We start from the raw sequence: 20,438 nt of genomic DNA, 5'->3' as shown, positions 1-20,438 counted from the left end.
TTTAGAAGTGGGTTAGAATTTCGTATACCCTATCAGTGAGTTACAAATGCGGCTGTATATATATGGGATTAAGGTCTACCATACAAATATTCAGCCTGTCACACCTGAGATTAATATAGTCGATAACCTTGCTCTGTGCGTACTGCACGTACAACCATGTTCATATTGCTATGGGTTAAAGCTGTTGTGGAAAAAACTAAACATATTATGGTAAACACCATTATATTATTCTGAGTTAGGAAATTACCAAAACAAGGGTTAACAAATAATACATTCATGAAACAATAAAAATATTATTTTACGGAACTGATATAGAAAGATTTTATATCATCCATACAAGTTTTGAAAATTTACTTACAACAGACAAAATCTGAGATAAACAGTACAGAGACCTGGCAGATATGGAACAAAAAGCAAAATATGATATTAGAAAGTGGTGACTTATTCCATAAAGACCTGTAAAGTCTAAACATATACATTCTCTCAACTTCCAATATGAAAATAGTTTTGATCCATAACGAAGTTACTAAAGCAACAAGAATAATAAAACAAAAATCGTATTAACATCAAACAACAAGTCACACAAAACTGAAAACATTTTTTGTTCTGTGACAGTCATGGACCAAGGCTGAATTAATTTCTCTAGAAAAGAGTTCCAAACTATATATTCAGCCTTATCGAAACTATATTACAATCAGGGAATAATCTCAATTTAAAAGTACTCAGAGAAGCAAAAGAGTTTGATAAGAGCTGAACATTTGTGTTTGGTGGCACTAATGATTAATGAAGACACAATACGAGCAAATGATTAAGAATTGTCACTCAACAGGGGCTTCTGTTCCCAAGGACAAAATTATTTTCTCACCTATGCTTAATTCCTTGGACTGAACACTGGGGACTAAACACTGGGTCGGTGATCTGGTTGAGACAGTGGGGATCCTCCAGACGAGAGGTCAGTACCAGTCGTTGGCCCTTGGGTCCCTTAGCCTGTACATTGTACTGCCAGAAGTACCTCTCTTTCTTACTACTGGAACGAGCTGCTGGCTCCCCATCGCTCACTGACTCTGTCATAACCAAGACATATCTTTGTACACAAAACACAATTCAATGTCTTAGGTAGAATGTGTTACAATTTGTGAAACAAACTATCATAATCAATAAATTAAAATATTTACTTGACAGTAGTCAAGTGAATTGTGTCATTCCTTATTTTTTTAAGTTCTTGTTGACTTTGTCCATTTGGAGACAGATAGGCTGTAAAAAGTCAATGCTGAACCAATCTACAGACACATTTAGCAGTTGATATACCATAAAGATGTAGGTAAAGAAATACTCTAAAATAGATGAATTATTTTTAAATAAAAATTGAAGATGGGTAGATAATAGCACCTCTACAGAACTTGCTCATACTTAGCTGGTGGTAGCAGTGTACTGGCATGTGGCAATTGTGGCCACTAGGAAATAACATAACTTGGTACAAGATAGTGAATGGTACTGACACAACTGTTGTCTGTTGTTGAATCACAGTGCTCTGCCAATGACCTCAGCAGTGTTCATTTGTTTTCAAAATTGCAATGTACAGCAATAAAACTCTTCACACCGTTATGACATCAGAGACACCTCGACTACAAAGTATAGTGTATTCTAAGAGATAAGATATTCTCATTGTCTCATCAGGTGCACAACTGAGTGCATTACAATGTTTTAGACACAATGTCTAAGCACGGTGGAGCATCAGAGTTTTCTTAAATTTGAACTCTAAGAGGAAGGCGAACTGTAGTTAAACTCAACATTCACATTGAACCTTCCCACTATAATTACGTTACATATAAAAGTGTTAAGCAATTAAAAAAAATACATTTCTTTTTCTTATAAATTTAATTATTTTTTTAACTTAACTAGAAAAATTGTGAATTTGTTACTTAATATATTTTTAATAACCTTTTCATTCATTCCTCATTCACTTTTTGTCAGGAATGTTTTGAAAAGTAACTTAGTTGCATTTTGTTGTGATTGAGTGTAGATAAACTTTTTTGTAAGTATGGGTTATGAACAGATTATGTTTTATTGTAAGTACTATGATATTTTAATCTAGTGATGAATAAAAAAAAAAAGAAATTCGACATACTAAGAAAACTTGATGTACTCCACATGTTAATAACATAGGCCTTATAAATTTTTCTCTTTGGAATAAGAATTACATTTAAAATAAGGTGAATAATTGTTTGTGTAGTAAATACTTTATTAGGTATATAATTTTATAAACAAACTTGAGATTTTGTGTAGACAGTGTCCACAAATTACATAATCAAACTTCAAGGTGAATTCCATTTACCATTTATTGCGTTTATTAATAATTAAAATTAAATAAAAATTCAATTTTTATTTAGAAATTTGTCGGTTTTGTTTCACATTTCTTTTAATAATGCCTCTCGCATTTTCTCATGCTGAGTAAGCAGATATGGTTTGTATGTGTATGGCTTTTGTCATGGCAATGCTACAACTTCAGTTGAAGAATATCAACATCAGTATCAGTATGTATGGAGCAACCTCAAAAGAAAATTTAGATAGAATACTATTATTACAAAAACGTGCAATTAAAATAATGTTAAACCTAAACTATTGTACATCTGTAAAATCACATTTCAGACAGCAAAAATAATGACAGTGTTCTTACTTTATATATTTGAAAATATAATGCTTGTCAGTCAATCACTTGATTATATGATGAAGTTCGGAAGTTTTCATTCTTATGACACTAGACATAGGGAAGAATTGCTTCTGTTTAGCATAATTTAGAACTCTGTAAAAAACCGTCTTACCAAAGTGGTAAATTTTATAACAAATTACCCCAGTACATGAAAGAAATAAAAAGTAAAACTAAATTGTAAGAAATTTTAAAATAATATTAACTGAAAGACCACCATACAGCCTTTTGAATATTAGCAATTTTATCATCCAATAATTTTAGTAGATATTGTGAGTTCTGTTGCTATCGCTTGCACTCTTTTGCTACCATTTGCATTCTTTGAATTTTAGTTTATATTTACAAGTTATGATGTAGTTTTATTTATTTATATTAATATTTTTTAATGGCATCACACTTCATGAGTAAAAGCCAAACCACATGGCCCAAAACTGTTTAACTGGCTACCTGAAGATGGCCTCCATAGAGAAACACTTCAAGACTGGCTTCTAAAATACTCAGTCGAAGAATGTTTTAACTGGAAGGCATACTGATAAAACTTGTAAAATTTTATATAAACTGCATAACTTTGTATCACCATGACACCATTATATTTCTCTATGAAATTACAAATATAGAATTCTGATTTGATACACACAGTTTCTGGTCAGCATTAATTTTTCAAACATAAGTGGTATTTATGGTTAAATATAGATATTAAAAGTATAAAATCAAATTATCCACTTATGTTTTATTTGTTTCTCATCAAAATCACAGCAGAATTATAATGATATATTGTTTTATACTTAAAATATCTTTATAATATAGCTATCAGAAACTCTTGAAAAGCAACTGAGGTAAACAAAGTCATATGAGAACTGCCAGATGAAATTAGAATTGAAAATAAACAACTTTACTGACAAACATTACTTAGTAATTGTTTGGTAAGATAACATTTTATGAGAGACTGATTACAAAATTTTAACAACAGTAACTTATCACAAGATTGTAAACATGTTATCAAAGAGTGTGTAATAACGAGATCCATTCAATACGACAATAACTTCATTAAACTTATCAGTAGCAAACTTGAAGCAAAACATCCTTCAAATAGTTTGAAAAGTTAATAAGTTTAAAGTGTTAGTATCATTTAAAACAACGCCTTTATAAGTTGTGTCAAAACCGTTTAAATAACGCAATAAAGTTTAACATAGTAAAAAATTCACTTCCAAAGGCCAATGTGTAAACTTACAAAACACATTTTACTTGATCACTCTCATCAGTAAAACTAAACTCAGCATATCTTAATATGTAACATCGATATTTCATACGGATAGCTCCATCAAATGACACCTTATTTCCAAGTTTGTGGAAAAATAATATGAATGGTAAAATATAGAGGTCTCTATCTCATTCTTTTTCCAGAGCTTATCAGTTGATCAGGATGGCCTTTCCAATCCCAGCCCCTCAGTATTTTACAAATGTTCTTCAAGTAAAGAATTGTTTCATTTTACGAAAATGGAACTAAGTGAAGGAAGCCCATCACTTTATTTATGGTGTGAGATTTTGATGACCGAATTAGCCTTTATGAGGAGGTTAAGAATTTACTGTATTTAATGAATCTTTCCCACATTGCAATCCGATATGTAAAACTGGGGTATGTAAAACAGTTTAGAATTTTTAGGAAACAGGCAGTGTAAATAACAATCCCAAAGTAATAAAGAAAACCATAGTTTATTTCTTAAAATATGGCACAACCATAAATTCTGTGAGGTATTGTGACACCTTGCAAAAGTTAAGAAGAGCAATACAAAACAAGTGCAGAGGATAGTTAAGTTTAAACATTTTGTTTTTGCACGACAACACCTGACCACATACGGTAAATCTGACTCGAGAAGTCCTGAATGTTTTAAGTGCAAGGTGTTTCCACATCCGCCTTATAATCCGGACCTTGCACCCAGTAACTACCACCTGTTTCCAGCAATGAAGACCTGGCTTGCGATGCAGGGAGGGTGTAACTACCTGGTTAAAGTCTCAAGCGGCTAAATTTTATAACACTACATTTTCAAAACTAGTTCACCACTATGAGAAGTGCCTAATGGTGACTATGTTGAAAAATAGTATTTTAGTGTCACTTTGAAATGTATATAATACAATATTTTCTTGTACTTTGTTTTTTGTTTATATTGAAATGTAATCTATTTTCTAGATAACCCTTGTAATTTAATCTTAAAACAGTAACATAAATTTAAAAAAGTTACAGTTTCAAATATATATTTAAGTTTATCTTTTTAATTAGTTTTTCAATTCACAGATATATTTTAAAATATTTTTAGGGATATTTATTTTAAACCTCTGCTATAGTCTGTTGATAACCTTATCAACATTCAAATTTTTAAAATATTAAAAGCCCTACTACTTCCAAAGATAAAGTTCATTCAACACAGATAACACAAACTATTTGAACACAATAAATCCATACCCGTTCCAAAAATGTTTCTGATGGTCGGATTCTTCTAAAATAAATACAATCAAAAGTTAAACTCTTTATTTTCTTAAAGACTTCTCTCCATTTTAAAAATGCAAACTGTTTACTGTATTTTGTATAACTGTTTTTTTTTTTTTTTTTTTTTTTTTTTTTTTTTTAATTTCTGTTAGCATAAACCTTTTATATCCTTTCTTTCATAATAACTGTGCTTGTTCATCCAACTTTTATACCAAAAATAGTCAAAACATTGAAAAAACAGCATTACCAAAATTGTATTCAACAGCAACCAAATTCACAGACATTTCTACGAAACATTGCATACCCCAGAAACTTGGTTCAAATAAGTCCATTCAAATTTTTGTTGCCAAAAATGTATGGGGCACTTTGAATGTCTATTCAGCTATTCTGATTGATTTGAAGCAATTCTCTTGACATACTAATGTGTTTCCACAGCACTAATCAACATCAGTGTCTATCACCTGTTCTTGAAAATAAAAGAATATAAATAGCATTTACTTTATTTGTAGAAAATTACTATGTCAAATTATATTTACAACTATATGTGTCATATATCAAAGTCATCAGAAAAAGCTACAAAAGAAAATTATACCAAGAAATTTTAACACTTTTTTGTTTTTCATTGAAGTATCATGGAGATAACCATTAAGTTTACCTAGCTGCCAAGGTTTACTTAAAACTCGATTGAAGTCTGATGATAAAAATATCAGATAGACCGAAGTAAATATTTAAATTTGTTATATTACCTCCCATGATACTATAATACCATTAGTGGAGTTAGGAAACTCAACTTTGATTTTCCAATATTTGGTTAATAAGTAGACAAACGGATGTTGATAAGGCATTGTGGAAAAATTCTATGTATTTTTTTCTATTGACTGATTACACTTTGGATTCATTGTTGAATATTAAGGAATCTATTAGTTACTTCATTTCATAAAATATGTTAACTTGTGTAGTCTATGATATTTAGAAAAATGTTTTTGAATTTTATCAAATCTTACCTCCGTCTGAAGAAAAGTCATCATAATGATCACTGTCATCCTCAGAATCAAAGCTCTCGTCCAGTGAAAAATCATGGGCATCAGGGCTCAGTACTCCTCCTTCATCAAACAAGAGAAATGTTCTACACTATAATCGTAGTAGGCATTTTAATCCAGTAAAAGCTTAGTTTAATAAGATTATAAAATACAAAATTAAACTAAGAGAAATTAAAATAAACCAAGAGATGTCTCATGTCTATTATGATTGTCTGAAATATTTTAATCAATTTAAAAATCAACTGGAGGGACCATTGTAACTAAAATTAAAGCACACATTTTGGAACCATAATTATTAATTTAGGGCTAGTTGATTTTATTTCATACACTAAATATGTGTTGCAACAAATAAAATATGTGTGATTTAAACTAAACTAATTCATGGTGAATTTAATTAAAGCTAGTGAGTACACATTTGGAATAAATCTGCAGTTTTCAGATTTAACGTAGCCTCAGGCAATTTTCTGTTATTAAAAATCATAATAAAAATAAATTTCAAAGACAAAATATTCATTACCCTTATTTTTAGAAACGACAGTGTATTTGTAATTGTAAAAGAATGTTAAAGCTTTGGTAAAACAAAATGTACAGAGAATATATCAAACAAACACAGTGTAACAAAATAAACAAAAAAATTACAGCTAACCTGTGGACAAAGAAGACGTAGAGCCACCTTCAGCAAGTGAACTGGTAGAGAGAAGATGAGGACGGGGCTCTCTGCGCTGCCAGATCTGGTCTAGGCCAAGATGTGTGGGAGCCGATGAGGAGAGACGAGACTGAGCATAGCGTGGGTTGCGCACTAGGCCTCCTACACTTGATGTGGGACCAGGCACTGACTGTCCCAATGGTGATGCAGTGTAATTTGTCTCCTTTTTCATCAGCAGCTCATGCAGAGTGCTATGCTTGTGTTGAAGTGGGCTCAACACCTGAGGAGGGGGTGGAGGAGTCACCTGAAGTGAGGAGCTTGAGCTGTGGTGACTGACCGGAGACATATTCTTCTGAAACATCTGTGTAAAGGGGTTGGACGGCACGCTGGACGATAACGTCTCCTTGTAAAACCCGATGCTGTCGGGTGGAAAAGATGAAGCACAGTTCTGTGCAACAACTGTAGGTGTAGGGTTGGTTACTTGGAAGGATGGGCTGACCCTAGTGTTCATTGGTTGTTGAGGAACTTGGATGTAACAGCTGTTCTCCTCTGGCAAGAGAAGCTCATCAAAATTCAAATCATCAAGATCATCAAGTCCTAGTGTCTCGTCATTGGCATTTAACTCGGCAAGAGTTGGACCCTGAATTAGATCTGACTTGTCTACTTGAAAGATATCATCATCTTCCATTTTCATAGAGTCGAAATCGGGACCGGCAATTTTTGTGCCCCAGAGAGCATTGCCAGAATATATGGTCGGGAGTGTGGAGCTACCACTCTCCTGGAATATCATGTCCCCAGGAGATCTGTCAGGTCCCTCCAGTCCAAAGTCCCTTAACTCAGAGAGATCCATAGCTCTTCTCGCTGGGATGGGTACACTAACAGTGTGGAGAAGAGAATCCATACTTATTGGTTCTGATTTAATCAAGAGATTAGAATCAATAAAAAAGTCACTTGAATAGCCTTGATCAGTCATTTTCTATTTAGTTATAAAACTGAATGGCTGGAAGTTATAGTTATATCATAGTCAATTCATCCATTCACTTTGAACCTTACATTTTCTCCGTACATCTGAAATAAACAATAACACATAGTTTAATAAGAGTGATACCACTATGGTTTACAAATAGATATTTTGGTGAACATTAAAACACATATTTAATAAATAAGCTATAATCCATTCATCCCATACCTGATTCTGATAAGTTTTTGTTCGAATTAACACATGTTCTTTGAAAGTTTCAACTAACCACAATCTCAATGATATGTGTATTCTGCATTACACTGTTTTTTCTCTATCCCTCATCCTCCCACTATGGATTATTTATTTAATTTAATATTCATATTTTTTATATTAATTGGAAACTATAACACATTATCTAAAAACACTATCAAGTTTGAAGTAAAAATAAAAGATTAATATTTAATAAAAATAGAACTGACTAAATCATGTCAGTGGACAGTCTCAAGAGTTTTCGATTAAGATTTTTTACTTAAATAATATCTAGGCACCATGTTAAAAATATTGTATCACCATTTTGATTAATATAATACATTTATTTAATTTACATTTTTTAATTACCCATACCGACCATCATGTCCATGGACAAAATTATAAAAGTTCTAAAAAAACTTAGTAGGTGGCGGCAGTATTCTTGGCCAACTTGGATATTATGTGAAAAGGTTGTAGATGTTGACAGTAAAGAGTTTATAAAGTTATTTCAAGTTAAAAGTGAAGTTAAGAAGTTGTAAAGGTTTTATTATCATATCTGTGGCCAGCGAATTGGACAGGTAAGATAGTTTTATAATACTTCTTTTGTATCACATAAAAATTGGAATGTTACAAAATAAAATGTAGCAATTTTAAGGTTATCTTCTAAATTTAACTTGACCAAATAACAGGATTTTGAATTTCCATCATATACGAGGATTTGCTTTATCTACAGACATGACCTGTGGGCAACGGACATGATAATACATTTGTAATCAATAATTCTTTACCAGTATAGTTATTTTAAACAGTCTTGTTTGGTGAATACTAGTTTAAGGTGTTTTTATATAAAACACATATAATTTTAAGTATTTATTGTATTAAAACTTTTTACATAGTTTTATTGCATCTTACTAACCTGAGTAAGATTTTACTCTAGTTATGATTTAGCTAGTTTTTTTTAAATGCATTAAATTGTTATGTTTCATTGATTAACACAGGATATCCCCATATTATAAACAATAATTAGTAATACTTAGTAAAGTGTAATAATACTTTTAATTTGAATTGTTCATTACCTGCTCAACTTGACTAATACTTAATTTCAAAACATCCCTCAGAATAATTTTGGGTTGGGGAGAACTAATTTGTACATTAAGAATTTTTAGGCGAACTTTAATTAATAGGTATTCTATTATTCTGTTTGGAAACTAAATTGATTTCAGGCAGTGAAAATGGCTCATGTTAAGAAAAAGCTTTCAGTAAAGCAACTTGGAGCAATGAGGCATGAAAGGAAAAAATTAAAACAAGATTCTGTTAAGAATGAGGAGGACAAGAAAAGGAAATAAAAGAAAGTAAGCCTAAAAAGATCTATAGATTATTTGGTAAAAAGAGAGAAGAGAAAAATAAGAAAGCAACAGAAGACATGTTTAACAATTTACAACTGAGTTGTTGAGGTAATTAAGCTTGTATACACTCCACCCTTCTAGTAATTTGTTTACAGTAAACTGTGATAAAACTGTGAATAATCAGGTTGGCATTCCGTGGGGTGTCTTGAGATCACCATGTTCAGTACTTAGTAGAAGTCTGGCTTAGTGAGTTCAAGATATTGGTAGCATCACGATATTTGGTTACTAAGCCTGTCTATACTTTGGAGGAACATTTTTGTAAACCTCTTTGTTTTATTGGAGACTTTTTGGATCTTTTTCTAACACATGCTTCATGGAAGCATTTTCTAAAATCAATAGCCAGGAGCATCTAAGAGGTTGGTTTCAAATTCAGCTTGTGGTGGTGGTTTCATGTATTGTGACTGAAGAGAAACACATCATGTCTTCTGTGGATAAGCTAATTGGATTGTCAGCAGTCATATTGTTAGCATTCAATAGATTACTTTAGTATTCCACAAAGGTTGTAGTTGTTGTTAATTACAAGTCCTTCAAATAATCAATATTTTTCAGAAATATTCCTTCTTTCACCTTGTCTTTTTCCTTTGGCATGTAGTGATGGTTGAAATGAAATGAAATGTCTATTTTTTTTAGGCAGAGTTAGGGCTGTTTTAGCTCTCTCTTCCACTCAACCTTGAATGTTTGATAGATTTCACCACATGTAAAAAGACACTATAAAAGACACTCGGTGTGACTTAATATGTTGCGTGGAGTTATTGGCGAGTTTCAATTTCTTTATTACATGTTTCTCTGACTTCCAAAGTCAGAAGTTTAATTTAAATTTAAGAGTATTCATAATACAATACTTACAGGGCCTAAGTGTATGAGTATGAATAGTCTGATATATAGTTTTTAAACATAATAGCAACTAGTTATTTTATTTGCAAAACACAAGAAAATACCCTTAGATGGTTAAACACATTGGAATGAACAAAGGTCTCAATGAAACGGGAAATTTGTATCATTTTCTATCATTCAAGAATAGTAGTGAACTCCTGAAAACAATCACAATAATATTATCTAACTTGCAATAGCGACAAGTTCAAACCATTTAAGTCACATCTGGATGTTATTTTAACATTTCTATAGGATACAATTATCAAAATGTTTAATATGTGCACATACAGAATTATCATTGGCAACAGTAGACTTCTTTTCATGTCAAGACAATAAAAACTATTAGACTAATTTTCATGACTAGTTTAGTTGGTGTTTGAATGTAGTCAATAGCCTCATATCACTAGGATTAACGTGACTGCTTGTGAAACAAAGAAGACACGTACATCACTGTTCTTGCCACCATTAGTCAATCCACATGATTTTAATTTTGAATTTATTTCCAAACACGTTTTTACTTTAAATAAATGTTTAACAATGATGTCGAATTGAATTAACTTTTGGCTTTAAAAATATTAATGTAGAAAAGCTATATTTTTATATGTAAAGAAATGCATTTGTTTTTTAAATTTCTCCTTCTATAAACTAAATAACGATAGCTGGTAATGACATATCTAGCAACAACTGGTAATGACGTCATTAGTCTAAATAAAGAAAGATGGCAATGATTAGGTTAATTATGAATATCTATATGTTAATGTCGTATTTGATAGTATTGATATAATCGATACTCATCATCCAATTGTTTTGGTGGCCGCCTATTTACTGTAGTCTTAAAATCAAAATTTCCTTTTAGTTTGAATCATTTATTTTAATTTTTACTCTTTGACATTTCTGATGAAACATCATTTGTTTATTGTTTATTCTTCAACGAAATTCACATTTAATTGCAAATTTATTATTTTTATATCTGTAAGTATTTAAACACCTTTTAGTCTGAAAAAGTATACTTAGATATACGAAAATCCATGACAATGTTAACCATATTTGGTGTTTTATTTGTGTTTGAAGAGAACTTATTTATACATACCTAGGCCATTTAGAATTATTCTCAAGATATATAATATCTTGTAGATTTTATATATATACATATATATATATATTATAGTAAATACAATTATTAATTTAACTGAAAAGTAAATAAATCAAAATAAAATGTTGAACACCTTGATAATCGGCCTCTAGTATTTTCCAAATAGTTACATGTATTCCCTTTCAACAGAATATTAATATTTCTCTGCATTTCTTCAAACGGTTGAACATTCTGTCATTAGGTCCTAAAGGGTTAAGTACTTTCATTTTAAAAAGACAACGAATAATGTTAAGTGAATAAAGTAAATATTTACCAAATGTTTAGCTTAAGATAGTTATCATGGAACCATGAAACAAGATAACCAAATTAATAACATCCGAATAATGGTTAGCCTAACAACTGTAGCAGTCTACTTCAGATACACAATCATTATGTTTGTATTGCTTATATAGACCTTTCCCACTTGTAGAACTCTACCCAAGATAAAGGCCTTGATATTAGATTAAATTACAGTTAATAAAGCATTGTTTTATCACTGAAAATATAATATAAATTAGGCATCATACATCTCAGAAACAGTCAGTAAATTTTCTGATAACAGATCATATTTACTTCAAAACAGTTTAGATCTACTAGGCTACACAATATCAAAACTCAAAATAGATCATAATAAGACAAATGCTGATCTTTTAAAACATCATTGGTGATAAAATCCCAAATTATTCGAACATGAACATAATTGTATACAATCACATTGCAATAAGTGACACCATTCTACTTTGTGTTGTAGAATAAAGCAGGATTCTAGTATCAAACTAGACTTGAGTTAAAGAACATAATATAAAGTCAAATTATGATAGCCATTAGAAATACAGAATTTACCAAGCCTGAGATGTATTAAGCAAATATACATACTTTAAACTAACAAAAGATTAAAATATGAAAGTCTATTCATACTGATTTAGATTAGATTGGTTCAAGGTCCTTGGACAAGAAGTAAACAAAAACAAATGGCTGATGACATAACCTTGAAGTATTGTAATGAAATAAGTTGGCACATTCTTGACAAGGTTGCTTCAAGAATGGGGAAGTAGAGCAATATTGATACATATAGAACATTCAAACTTGTCTAACTAATTTTTTAAACACTTATTGTATAGCACTGCATCAGTTTTATGCCTATTATAATTCTTTAAAAGATTAATTCTGATAAAATTAACTTACCTCATTTCCAGTCAAGGCACCATTATACCCACAGTTGATAAAGATTGCACAACCGAAGTAAACAGAATGATATTAACTATTTTTCAGTCAAAACACTTCGGTAATCAGTCTTAAAACAAAAACGTACTTATCCACTAGATCTTTAATGTAAAAACAAGAGCAATTGCCATACGACAAAAATGTTGCCACGAAGTTGTTTACGACTTTCTCATTCAAAACACCAACTTGCCAAGTTATTCAGGAAAAACAATCACAATCCACTGATCACGCTGGCTAGCAGAACACCCACAATGCTGACGGCATTGGTTTTTTTCATAATGCTATGCAGCATTATCGTCCATTTTATACTCTTGTAACTTATTATACCTTGGAGAATACCTATAATACTCTAGGAATGATATTTTAATATCAAAACTGGAGTTATCTTAGAAGGAAAACTAATTTCAGAAAATACAGTTACTAGAGATAGTACAATCATATTAGTATGATCTGCGGTTACTGAACGAAGTGATAAAAAACAAATAAATACACTACATATTTTATTTATTTATACCTTTTAACGGCAGGCTATTTTTATTATACCTATAATATATAACAGGAAGGTGGATTATACAACATTAAGCAGTAAGCAGAACAAAATCAATGATTTAAGTTGCATACAGTTAAGTTTACTAATAAAAACACAAACGAGAACTATTGTAACAATTCTACATAGAATGATAAAGTGGATTATTGAAAAGACCTAAACTATTATGAATTTACTAGAATCTGTCTTTTCAGCGGGACTCGAATGGGTTAAGGGCTCGACCTCTCAAAGCCTACAAATTGTCGTAGACGAAATTCATTACAGGGCACAGTTTATTAGACAATTGCATCATTCCAGCAAGTGGTTCTGAGTATTCATACAACCTAGTGTATTGATGCATGCAAAAAAGTTTTCAAAATCTAGTTCGAAACGAGATGCTAAAGTTCACCGCTTACAGAAATTCAGGGCAGATAATTCTGCAGCTAAGTATCGTGTAGAGAAACAAAACCTGAGATGTGCAGGCAACGTCTTCCTCGTAAGCTAGTCTCATGTCACTTTAAAACAGCTGTATAGGAACACCTTGATACCGGATGCACAAACAGCAGACGTACTCCAACCAACCTCAAAAATCTTGTCTGAATTACCAGTCTTTTCCCGTAATCGATAGAATAGGGTGACCAAACAATGCTTACTTAAGAATCTGGAGGACCAATGAACAGAAATGTACTGTCATTGCTAGGAGAATCAGCAGCCCTATTGTTGTTCTTGTAATGAAACCCAAGATTCAGTTGCACATAGATTTGAAATTAATTCAAACTGAGATCCTGGATGAAGATCCACGCCAAGATCCTTGATGGTAGAATTCCTCTGAGGATTAAAAGTATTCCTGAATGAATAGTTGGGTAGAATAGCGTAACTTCGGCAATGGAAATCCACGATAGAGTACATTTTCACATTTAGCATCATATCGTTTTAGTCACAGCAATATTGAACAACGTCAAGTTAAGATTTAAGTCGTGCAGTCATCAGTAGACGAAACCTGGGTGTAAAGTTAAGCATCGTCAACGAAGCACGAAATATGAGATGCCATATTAGCTACCATGTCATAATGAGGGCTCTAACTGCAAAAGTCACATTCTCCAATTTTTTTCGAAATTGACTTTTGGGTATATTCTAATTATATCATAGCTTTGCACATATTGATCTAAGAGTTTTAAAGCAAAACTAACAGTATCCCACTTTTATTTTAAACGGTGAAAATTACGTTTGTTTTCAAAACTCACATTCTCCAAAGTCTTTGAATGCAAAATTCACATTCTCCATTTCAGCCAATAGGAAGGCTTGTTTGAGTCACGTGACACTGCACCCTGTATCGTCTGTTTTGCTAATGTTTTGTAAGTAGGAAGTCAGTGTAGATGGTGTACTGTTTCTGTTTTATGCGTTAAATAGCTTAAAAAATGGATATTAGTGTAAGACCAAGTGATAAAAGTAAAGGAGAAACACCCAGGAAGAAGGTTCGAGCACCAAACCACTGGAAAAGAGCCCAGGCAAAAAAGAAAAGGTAACCAAAACCTTCATACATAACCTCTATGTTCATAACCTATTTGCCATGTTTCAAAGACCGGGTTAATTAAGAAATAAAACTTTTTATTGCATAAATATTTACTTATTTAACTATATTTAACTTACGTACCGGTCTGAGGCATAGCTTTTGGATGCTTTCATTCTCTAGGCGTATGCAATTTTAGCAAATAGGACTTAGGCCTTTGTTACTTTTGACACGAAATGCTAATATATCATTGTGGTTCTCTGAGACAAGAAAATAGAAATAATTGCTGAATAAAATGTTAGAATCAGCATATTATTTTTATTTTTTGTGTTTTCAGATATGCTCCGAAGGGTTTTCCGGATTTTTCCTACGTGTAACCACACCAAAGGCGCCCTACTTTGCCGATCATTGACAGCCCAGGACATAAGAAGATTTCATTCTTTCTGCTTTTTATAAGGAACATGATAAATATACCAAGACAACTTTGTTCTAAAAGCATATAACAATGAACGTGATAAAGCGAAGAAGACCCAAAAACCAAAAAAAATATTAAAAAACAAGCTAGAGCAAAATATTTCATAACAAACCGTGAGAAGAAAATGGTTCCGGTGTGTTTGGGTACTTTTCTGAGGGCCTTAAATATTTCCAGATTTAGAATTAATAAAATTGCTGACCGGTTTTATTACAAACATGAATTGCCGAAGGAGAGGAGAGGCGGTGACACTACTGGTAACAGATTTGTGGCTAAAAAAGAAAGTATTATGACGTTTATTAATAGTTTAAAGTGCAGTGAAACTCATTACTGTACAAACAGAAGTGGCTGGAAATATTTGCCTGCAGAACTAAATATAAAGAAGCTCTGGCGAATCTATCAGACCAATGCGGAAGATCACCTTAAAGTGAAAGACAGTTATTTTAGATATATTTTTTAATAGAAAATACAACTTGGGATTCGGATCACCTAGGGTGGACGTATGTTCTACTTGCCTAGAATTGGCAGAAAAAATAAAGTCGACAAAGAGTGATGCCGAGCGAAACATGCTTCTTGTTGAGAAACGGGTCCACAAGCTACGATCACAAGCATTTTACGGTTTGTTACAAGAAGACCGTGAAGATCTCCTAATATTATCTTTCGATTGCCAAAAAAAATCAACCTCTACCTAAACTTCCGGATCAGTCCTCCTACTTACACCCGTCAGCTATATTTAAATAATTTTTGTGTTGTAAAGGGCCATTCAAAATCCAAACTTGACAAAGATAATGTAACAGCTTACACGTGGACAGAGAATGAGTTTTCTAAGGGATCCAATGAGATTTCATCCTGTTTATATGACACTTTGAATTCTATTGATCTGACCCCCTACATACTGTTCGACTTATTAGCGACGGGTGTGGGGGTCAAAATAAAAATTCAATTTTAATCACTATGGTGTGCTCATGGTTTTGTCAATGCACCTGATAACATCAAGGAGGTACAGTTAGTTTTCCCAATGACAGGTCATAGTTTTATCCCCCCAGTTAGGGTGTTTGGCAATGTCGAGAAGGAGATAAAGCGATGTGAAGTAATTGTAAGCCCACAGGAGTACATTGACATCATAGGAAATTTTGCTACAGTGAAAAAACTTGGCGTTGATACTGTGAACCTTGATTGGAAATCTGAGGTGGAGCAACACATACGCAAGACAAGTACATGGCATTTGGTATCCAGTCTTGTAGGCGGTCTACTTTACTAAGGAGAGTAATGGTAACAATGAAACGGTTTTGGTACAAGGAGAATGTACCTATCGCCTAAAAGCAAATCCTGAACAAGCAGCAAGAAGTATAGTAAAAAGAGGGAGAAGCCTTAACAACATAAGACCAGTGGACTATTGTTAAAGGTAACAGTGTTGGAAAGGAAGAAAAAAAGCTGATGTAAACACTCTTCTACTAAAACATTATGGAAATGAATGGCGACAGAATGAATCCCTGGAGTTTTTTAGACATGTATTAGATGACCCTGAAGTCGAAGTAATTGGTGACGATGAGGAAGGTTGCCAACGAGCCGAAGAGATGCCTTGTTACCAAATTTAAAATACTGTACAGAAGTCCTAAATGAATAGGCCAATAAAACTTTGGTTCTCTGATTTCTTCATTTTAATGAGTTTTAATACCGTACCTTATAAAATCCCCAGTAATTAATGTCTAAGCATATTAATGTTATTACTATTTTTCTTGTCTTTAAAAGCCTACAATGTTTGGTGTCAAAAGTAACAATCTCCATATCGGATTATTGCAAAACTAACATTCTCCAGTTTGAGAATACAAAACTCACATTCTCCAAAGTTTAAAGGCATTTTTCACTATGTTAGAGTGCTTTTATATACAAAAAATGTTGTAAATCTAATTCGATGGAATGCCAACTCTAAGAACATAATAATGGTTACCAAGGTTACTTTATTTATAATGCAAGTAGCAGTTTTTTTGCTATTTCGTAAAATTTTAAAAAGTGGAGAGTGTGACTTTTGCAGTTAGAGCCCTCATATATGAATATGTTAAAAATCATTGGTAGAATTACTAATCTACATCTTCTATTGCAATTGAAATAAGAGTCGAATTTCATGTTGTATAACACTCGGGAGACCATATAAAAGACACATATATTGTATAACTAATAATAATTTAGTCATAACATACTTAGATAAAACGCCTTTAGGCCAAAAGCAGAATGAATAGATGCTACCGGTGGTTTCACCGTGTTAAAATCATTAGACAGTAAAGGTACCCATTTGAAAAATAAAGTGTATAACTATAATTATTAGTAATGTAATTAAAGAATATACATTCATGTTTTCCCCTCATTAAATCCTTTAACCGAAATCTTTAAACAATTGTTATTTAATAGGCCACTTACTACCTTTTCTAAATAAACACATGTACTTCACCCTAAAATATTCTGGTTTATCAAAGAGAAATCTACGGGTAGAGCCACACAATAATGCAGTTTCATTTATTTCGCAAGCTATTGGCTTAGGAAATCAACTGTGGAAATATTTACAATAATAGATTCTTTAAGAGTCAATCTTAGTCTTATACTTTTCCTTGTATTTGTCATTGTCTGCGATTAGGGCCATTTTCTCTTCATGGCGCCCCAGATAGCAGTGGATATGAAAGCAACTCCATCCATAAAAAATTGACAATTCAAACAACAAGCAAAATGTTCCACTAGTTCTTATCTTATTTTGATGAAGCGTTGTTGGTGTGAAGTTAGAGGCGTTACTTTTGTTTTTTGTTGTATCTCACACATGTTTACCAAACAAGCTAAAATAGTTAAACAACTTAAACACGCAAAAATAATGGAAAAAGATTCCATTATTTTTGCGTGTTCTGGTGAGTAGATTAAAATATGGCACTGCCTGTGGTACTGGTACTAATGTTAAAGTCTGTTTGCTGTTGAGCTAACTTCTCTTCCCATAAGGGTTCATAACCGAACAAACCTAGAAACTTGTGGTCTCAGAGCCTCTGAAACTTGGTCATGTAGTATCTAACTACAAGAATGGGAATCGGTCTGACTAATTATAGACCAATTGTTATACAATGACCTCTAGACCAAATTTTAAAGGATTTCATTTTAGATAAAACGATACCTTCGTTAAGCAATATTGTTGCAAATGAGCAACATTCGTCCCAATCTGAGCGCTCGACTGTCACTAATCTGTCGTTTTTCATAACTTCTTTTTGTCGACATTTGGTGAAATGGGTAGGTTTACAGCTTTTATTTATACTTCTCTATGACCTCTGATAGAGTAAACCATTCTCATCTTATTGCTAGACTGAGTGTTTATTGCAATCAAGAACCCATACTTGGTTGGTTCAGGAGATGGCAATCTTCGCGTGAACAGTGTCTGATTCTCCTCTTGCTTCCTCAGGTGTCACGCAGGGCTCATATTCGAGACCATTCATGTTTACCTTTCTCACAAACAATCTTCCTAAAAACATCAAAGCTAATTTTATACTCTTTGCTGACGATGTAAAATTATTTACTAAGGTTTTCTATCACGACTTTGATGCCCTGCAAGACGGTATTCGTATCTACTGATGCGAATTGGTTTTTCAGTAATTTGAGTTAAATATTGCCAAATTTGAAGTAATTTTCTTCAGTCATGGTTCTTATAAATAATTTAATACTCCCTTATGAACGGCTAAATTAAGAGTTTTGTCATGAAAGATCTTGGCGTCGTAATGAATATCTTGCTTTAATTTGAAAGCAATATTAATTCATTCTGGAGTCCAAGGTTATCTAGAGACTGTTTTGTTCTTGATTGTCTTCAACTATTGTATACTTCTCTACTTAGGCAATTATTGGAGTATGACTGTATTGTCTTTACTCCATAACAAAATGACCACTACGACAGACTCAGGCTGTGCAAACGTGATTTCTACGATTTTGGGTACGAAGCTTGGATCCTCATATTTAGAGGCCCATTTGAGAAGCTGGAAGAGCGGTTCAATCTGCCCCACCCCTTGACTGGCCGGGGTAATATACATGACATCCTCTTTTTGTATACCTAAGTTGTTTATGTCCAAGATTGACTGTCCGGTTCTGTTTGCCATGGTACATATTAAATGATCCTTTCACACTGGCACGCAGCATCTCTTTTAGAGTTGTTACTGCGTATCCTAATTATACCACTTCACTATATGCCTAGGATTCATTGCTTGATCAATAGGACCGGTTTCAATATTTTTTCTAACCCCAATTTGAGTTTTTAAATTTAACTTTAATAGTTACCTACGGATCTTGTACAAGCACCATTATTTAATACTTTCTTTAAGCCATACGTTAGTCTATTATTATCATATAATTTTTTATCAACATTTAAATAGTGATTACTTTTATGAAATTCAATTGATTACCTCTTACAATTTATCGCTTGCTTACCCCATCGTACATCTTTTGCTATACATGCAATATGTTATTATTGTCTATTTGTTAATCATTTATATGATCGTTGACTCCCTATTCCTATCGTTACAAATATTTGTCATCTTGTTATCGTTAATTATTTTTATAAGTATAATTTGCAGTCGTCTTAAGTTAAGGGGGGTAGTACACCTTTCCGCTTGCATTTACAAATTTATTTCTTGTGCAACTACTGATATACCTACACATATGAAATTTTGTGGGTAAGTTAGATATATACATCAGTTTATTTTAAAATTATTTTTAATAAAATATTTTTTTCTATTACTGAGTTATAAATTTGTTTTGTTTTTTTTACGTAGCTTACTTATTTACATAATTGTAACGCTCAAATTAAAGTTTCACACATAAATTTGGTATAATTTTGTTTGTTAGACCTAGGGCTATGGCATGAACTAAGGATATTGGTCTAATGTTAAAATAAATAATAAAAAAATATATAAATTACAAAATAAACATAATTTATTAAAAAAAAAACATTTATTTACCTTAATAAATTGAGTTATATTGATTCATTTCTGGTAATCCTAGTTCATGCTATAGCTAATGATGTTATAAAATTTGGTAAGGATATCTTGAATACTTTTTGAGAAATCATGTAAATAGTAGGCAAAAAAGTAACTTTCGGAAAACCACCGTTAAAGTTAAACTATTAAAAACAATGTTTTATCTTACATTAAAAAGACCCTGATGCATATGTTACACCTTCTACTTCTTAA

At 32.2% G+C, this 20,438-nt stretch overlaps 1 protein-coding gene across 1 annotated transcript; it reads right to left on the bottom strand.

The window, feature by feature from the left end:
• Positions 1-205: 205 nt before the first annotated feature.
• Positions 206-12,951, bottom strand: LOC124372027 (protein CREBRF homolog). Its single transcript, XM_046830402.1, has 4 exons — positions 12,685-12,951; positions 6,879-7,946; positions 6,197-6,295; positions 206-1,064 (listed from the first exon to the last, which is right to left on the bottom strand). The coding sequence occupies exons 2-4, from the start codon at positions 7,849-7,851 to the stop codon at positions 862-864; spliced, it is 1,275 nt and encodes a 424-aa protein (XP_046686358.1). The 5' UTR covers positions 7,852-7,946; positions 12,685-12,951; the 3' UTR covers positions 206-861.
• Positions 12,952-20,438: the final 7,487 nt, after the last annotated feature.

This window comes from Homalodisca vitripennis, chromosome 1 (genome assembly GCF_021130785.1).
Source record: "Homalodisca vitripennis isolate AUS2020 chromosome 1, UT_GWSS_2.1, whole genome shotgun sequence".
In the NCBI taxonomy this organism is placed as follows: domain Eukaryota; kingdom Metazoa; phylum Arthropoda; class Insecta; order Hemiptera; family Cicadellidae; genus Homalodisca; species Homalodisca vitripennis.
The sequence above is the reverse complement of the archived record's forward strand: the minus strand, read 5'-3'. Positions and strand labels throughout refer to the sequence as shown.

Bases quoted from the DNA above. Each gene is read 5' to 3' on its own strand.
- LOC124372027 (XM_046830402.1), bottom strand. From the start codon at position 7,851: ATGACTGATCAAGGCTATTCAAGTGACTTTTTTATTGATTCTAATCTC. The intron at 6,296-6,878 runs GTTAGCTGTAAT...TGTTTGATGAAG, and splicing joins TACGTCTTCTTTGTCCACAG to GAGGAGTACTGAGCCCTGAT. The intron at 1,065-6,196 runs GTAAGATTTGAT...TGGTTATGACAG, and splicing joins TGACTTTTCTTCAGACGGAG to AGTCAGTGAGCGATGGGGAG.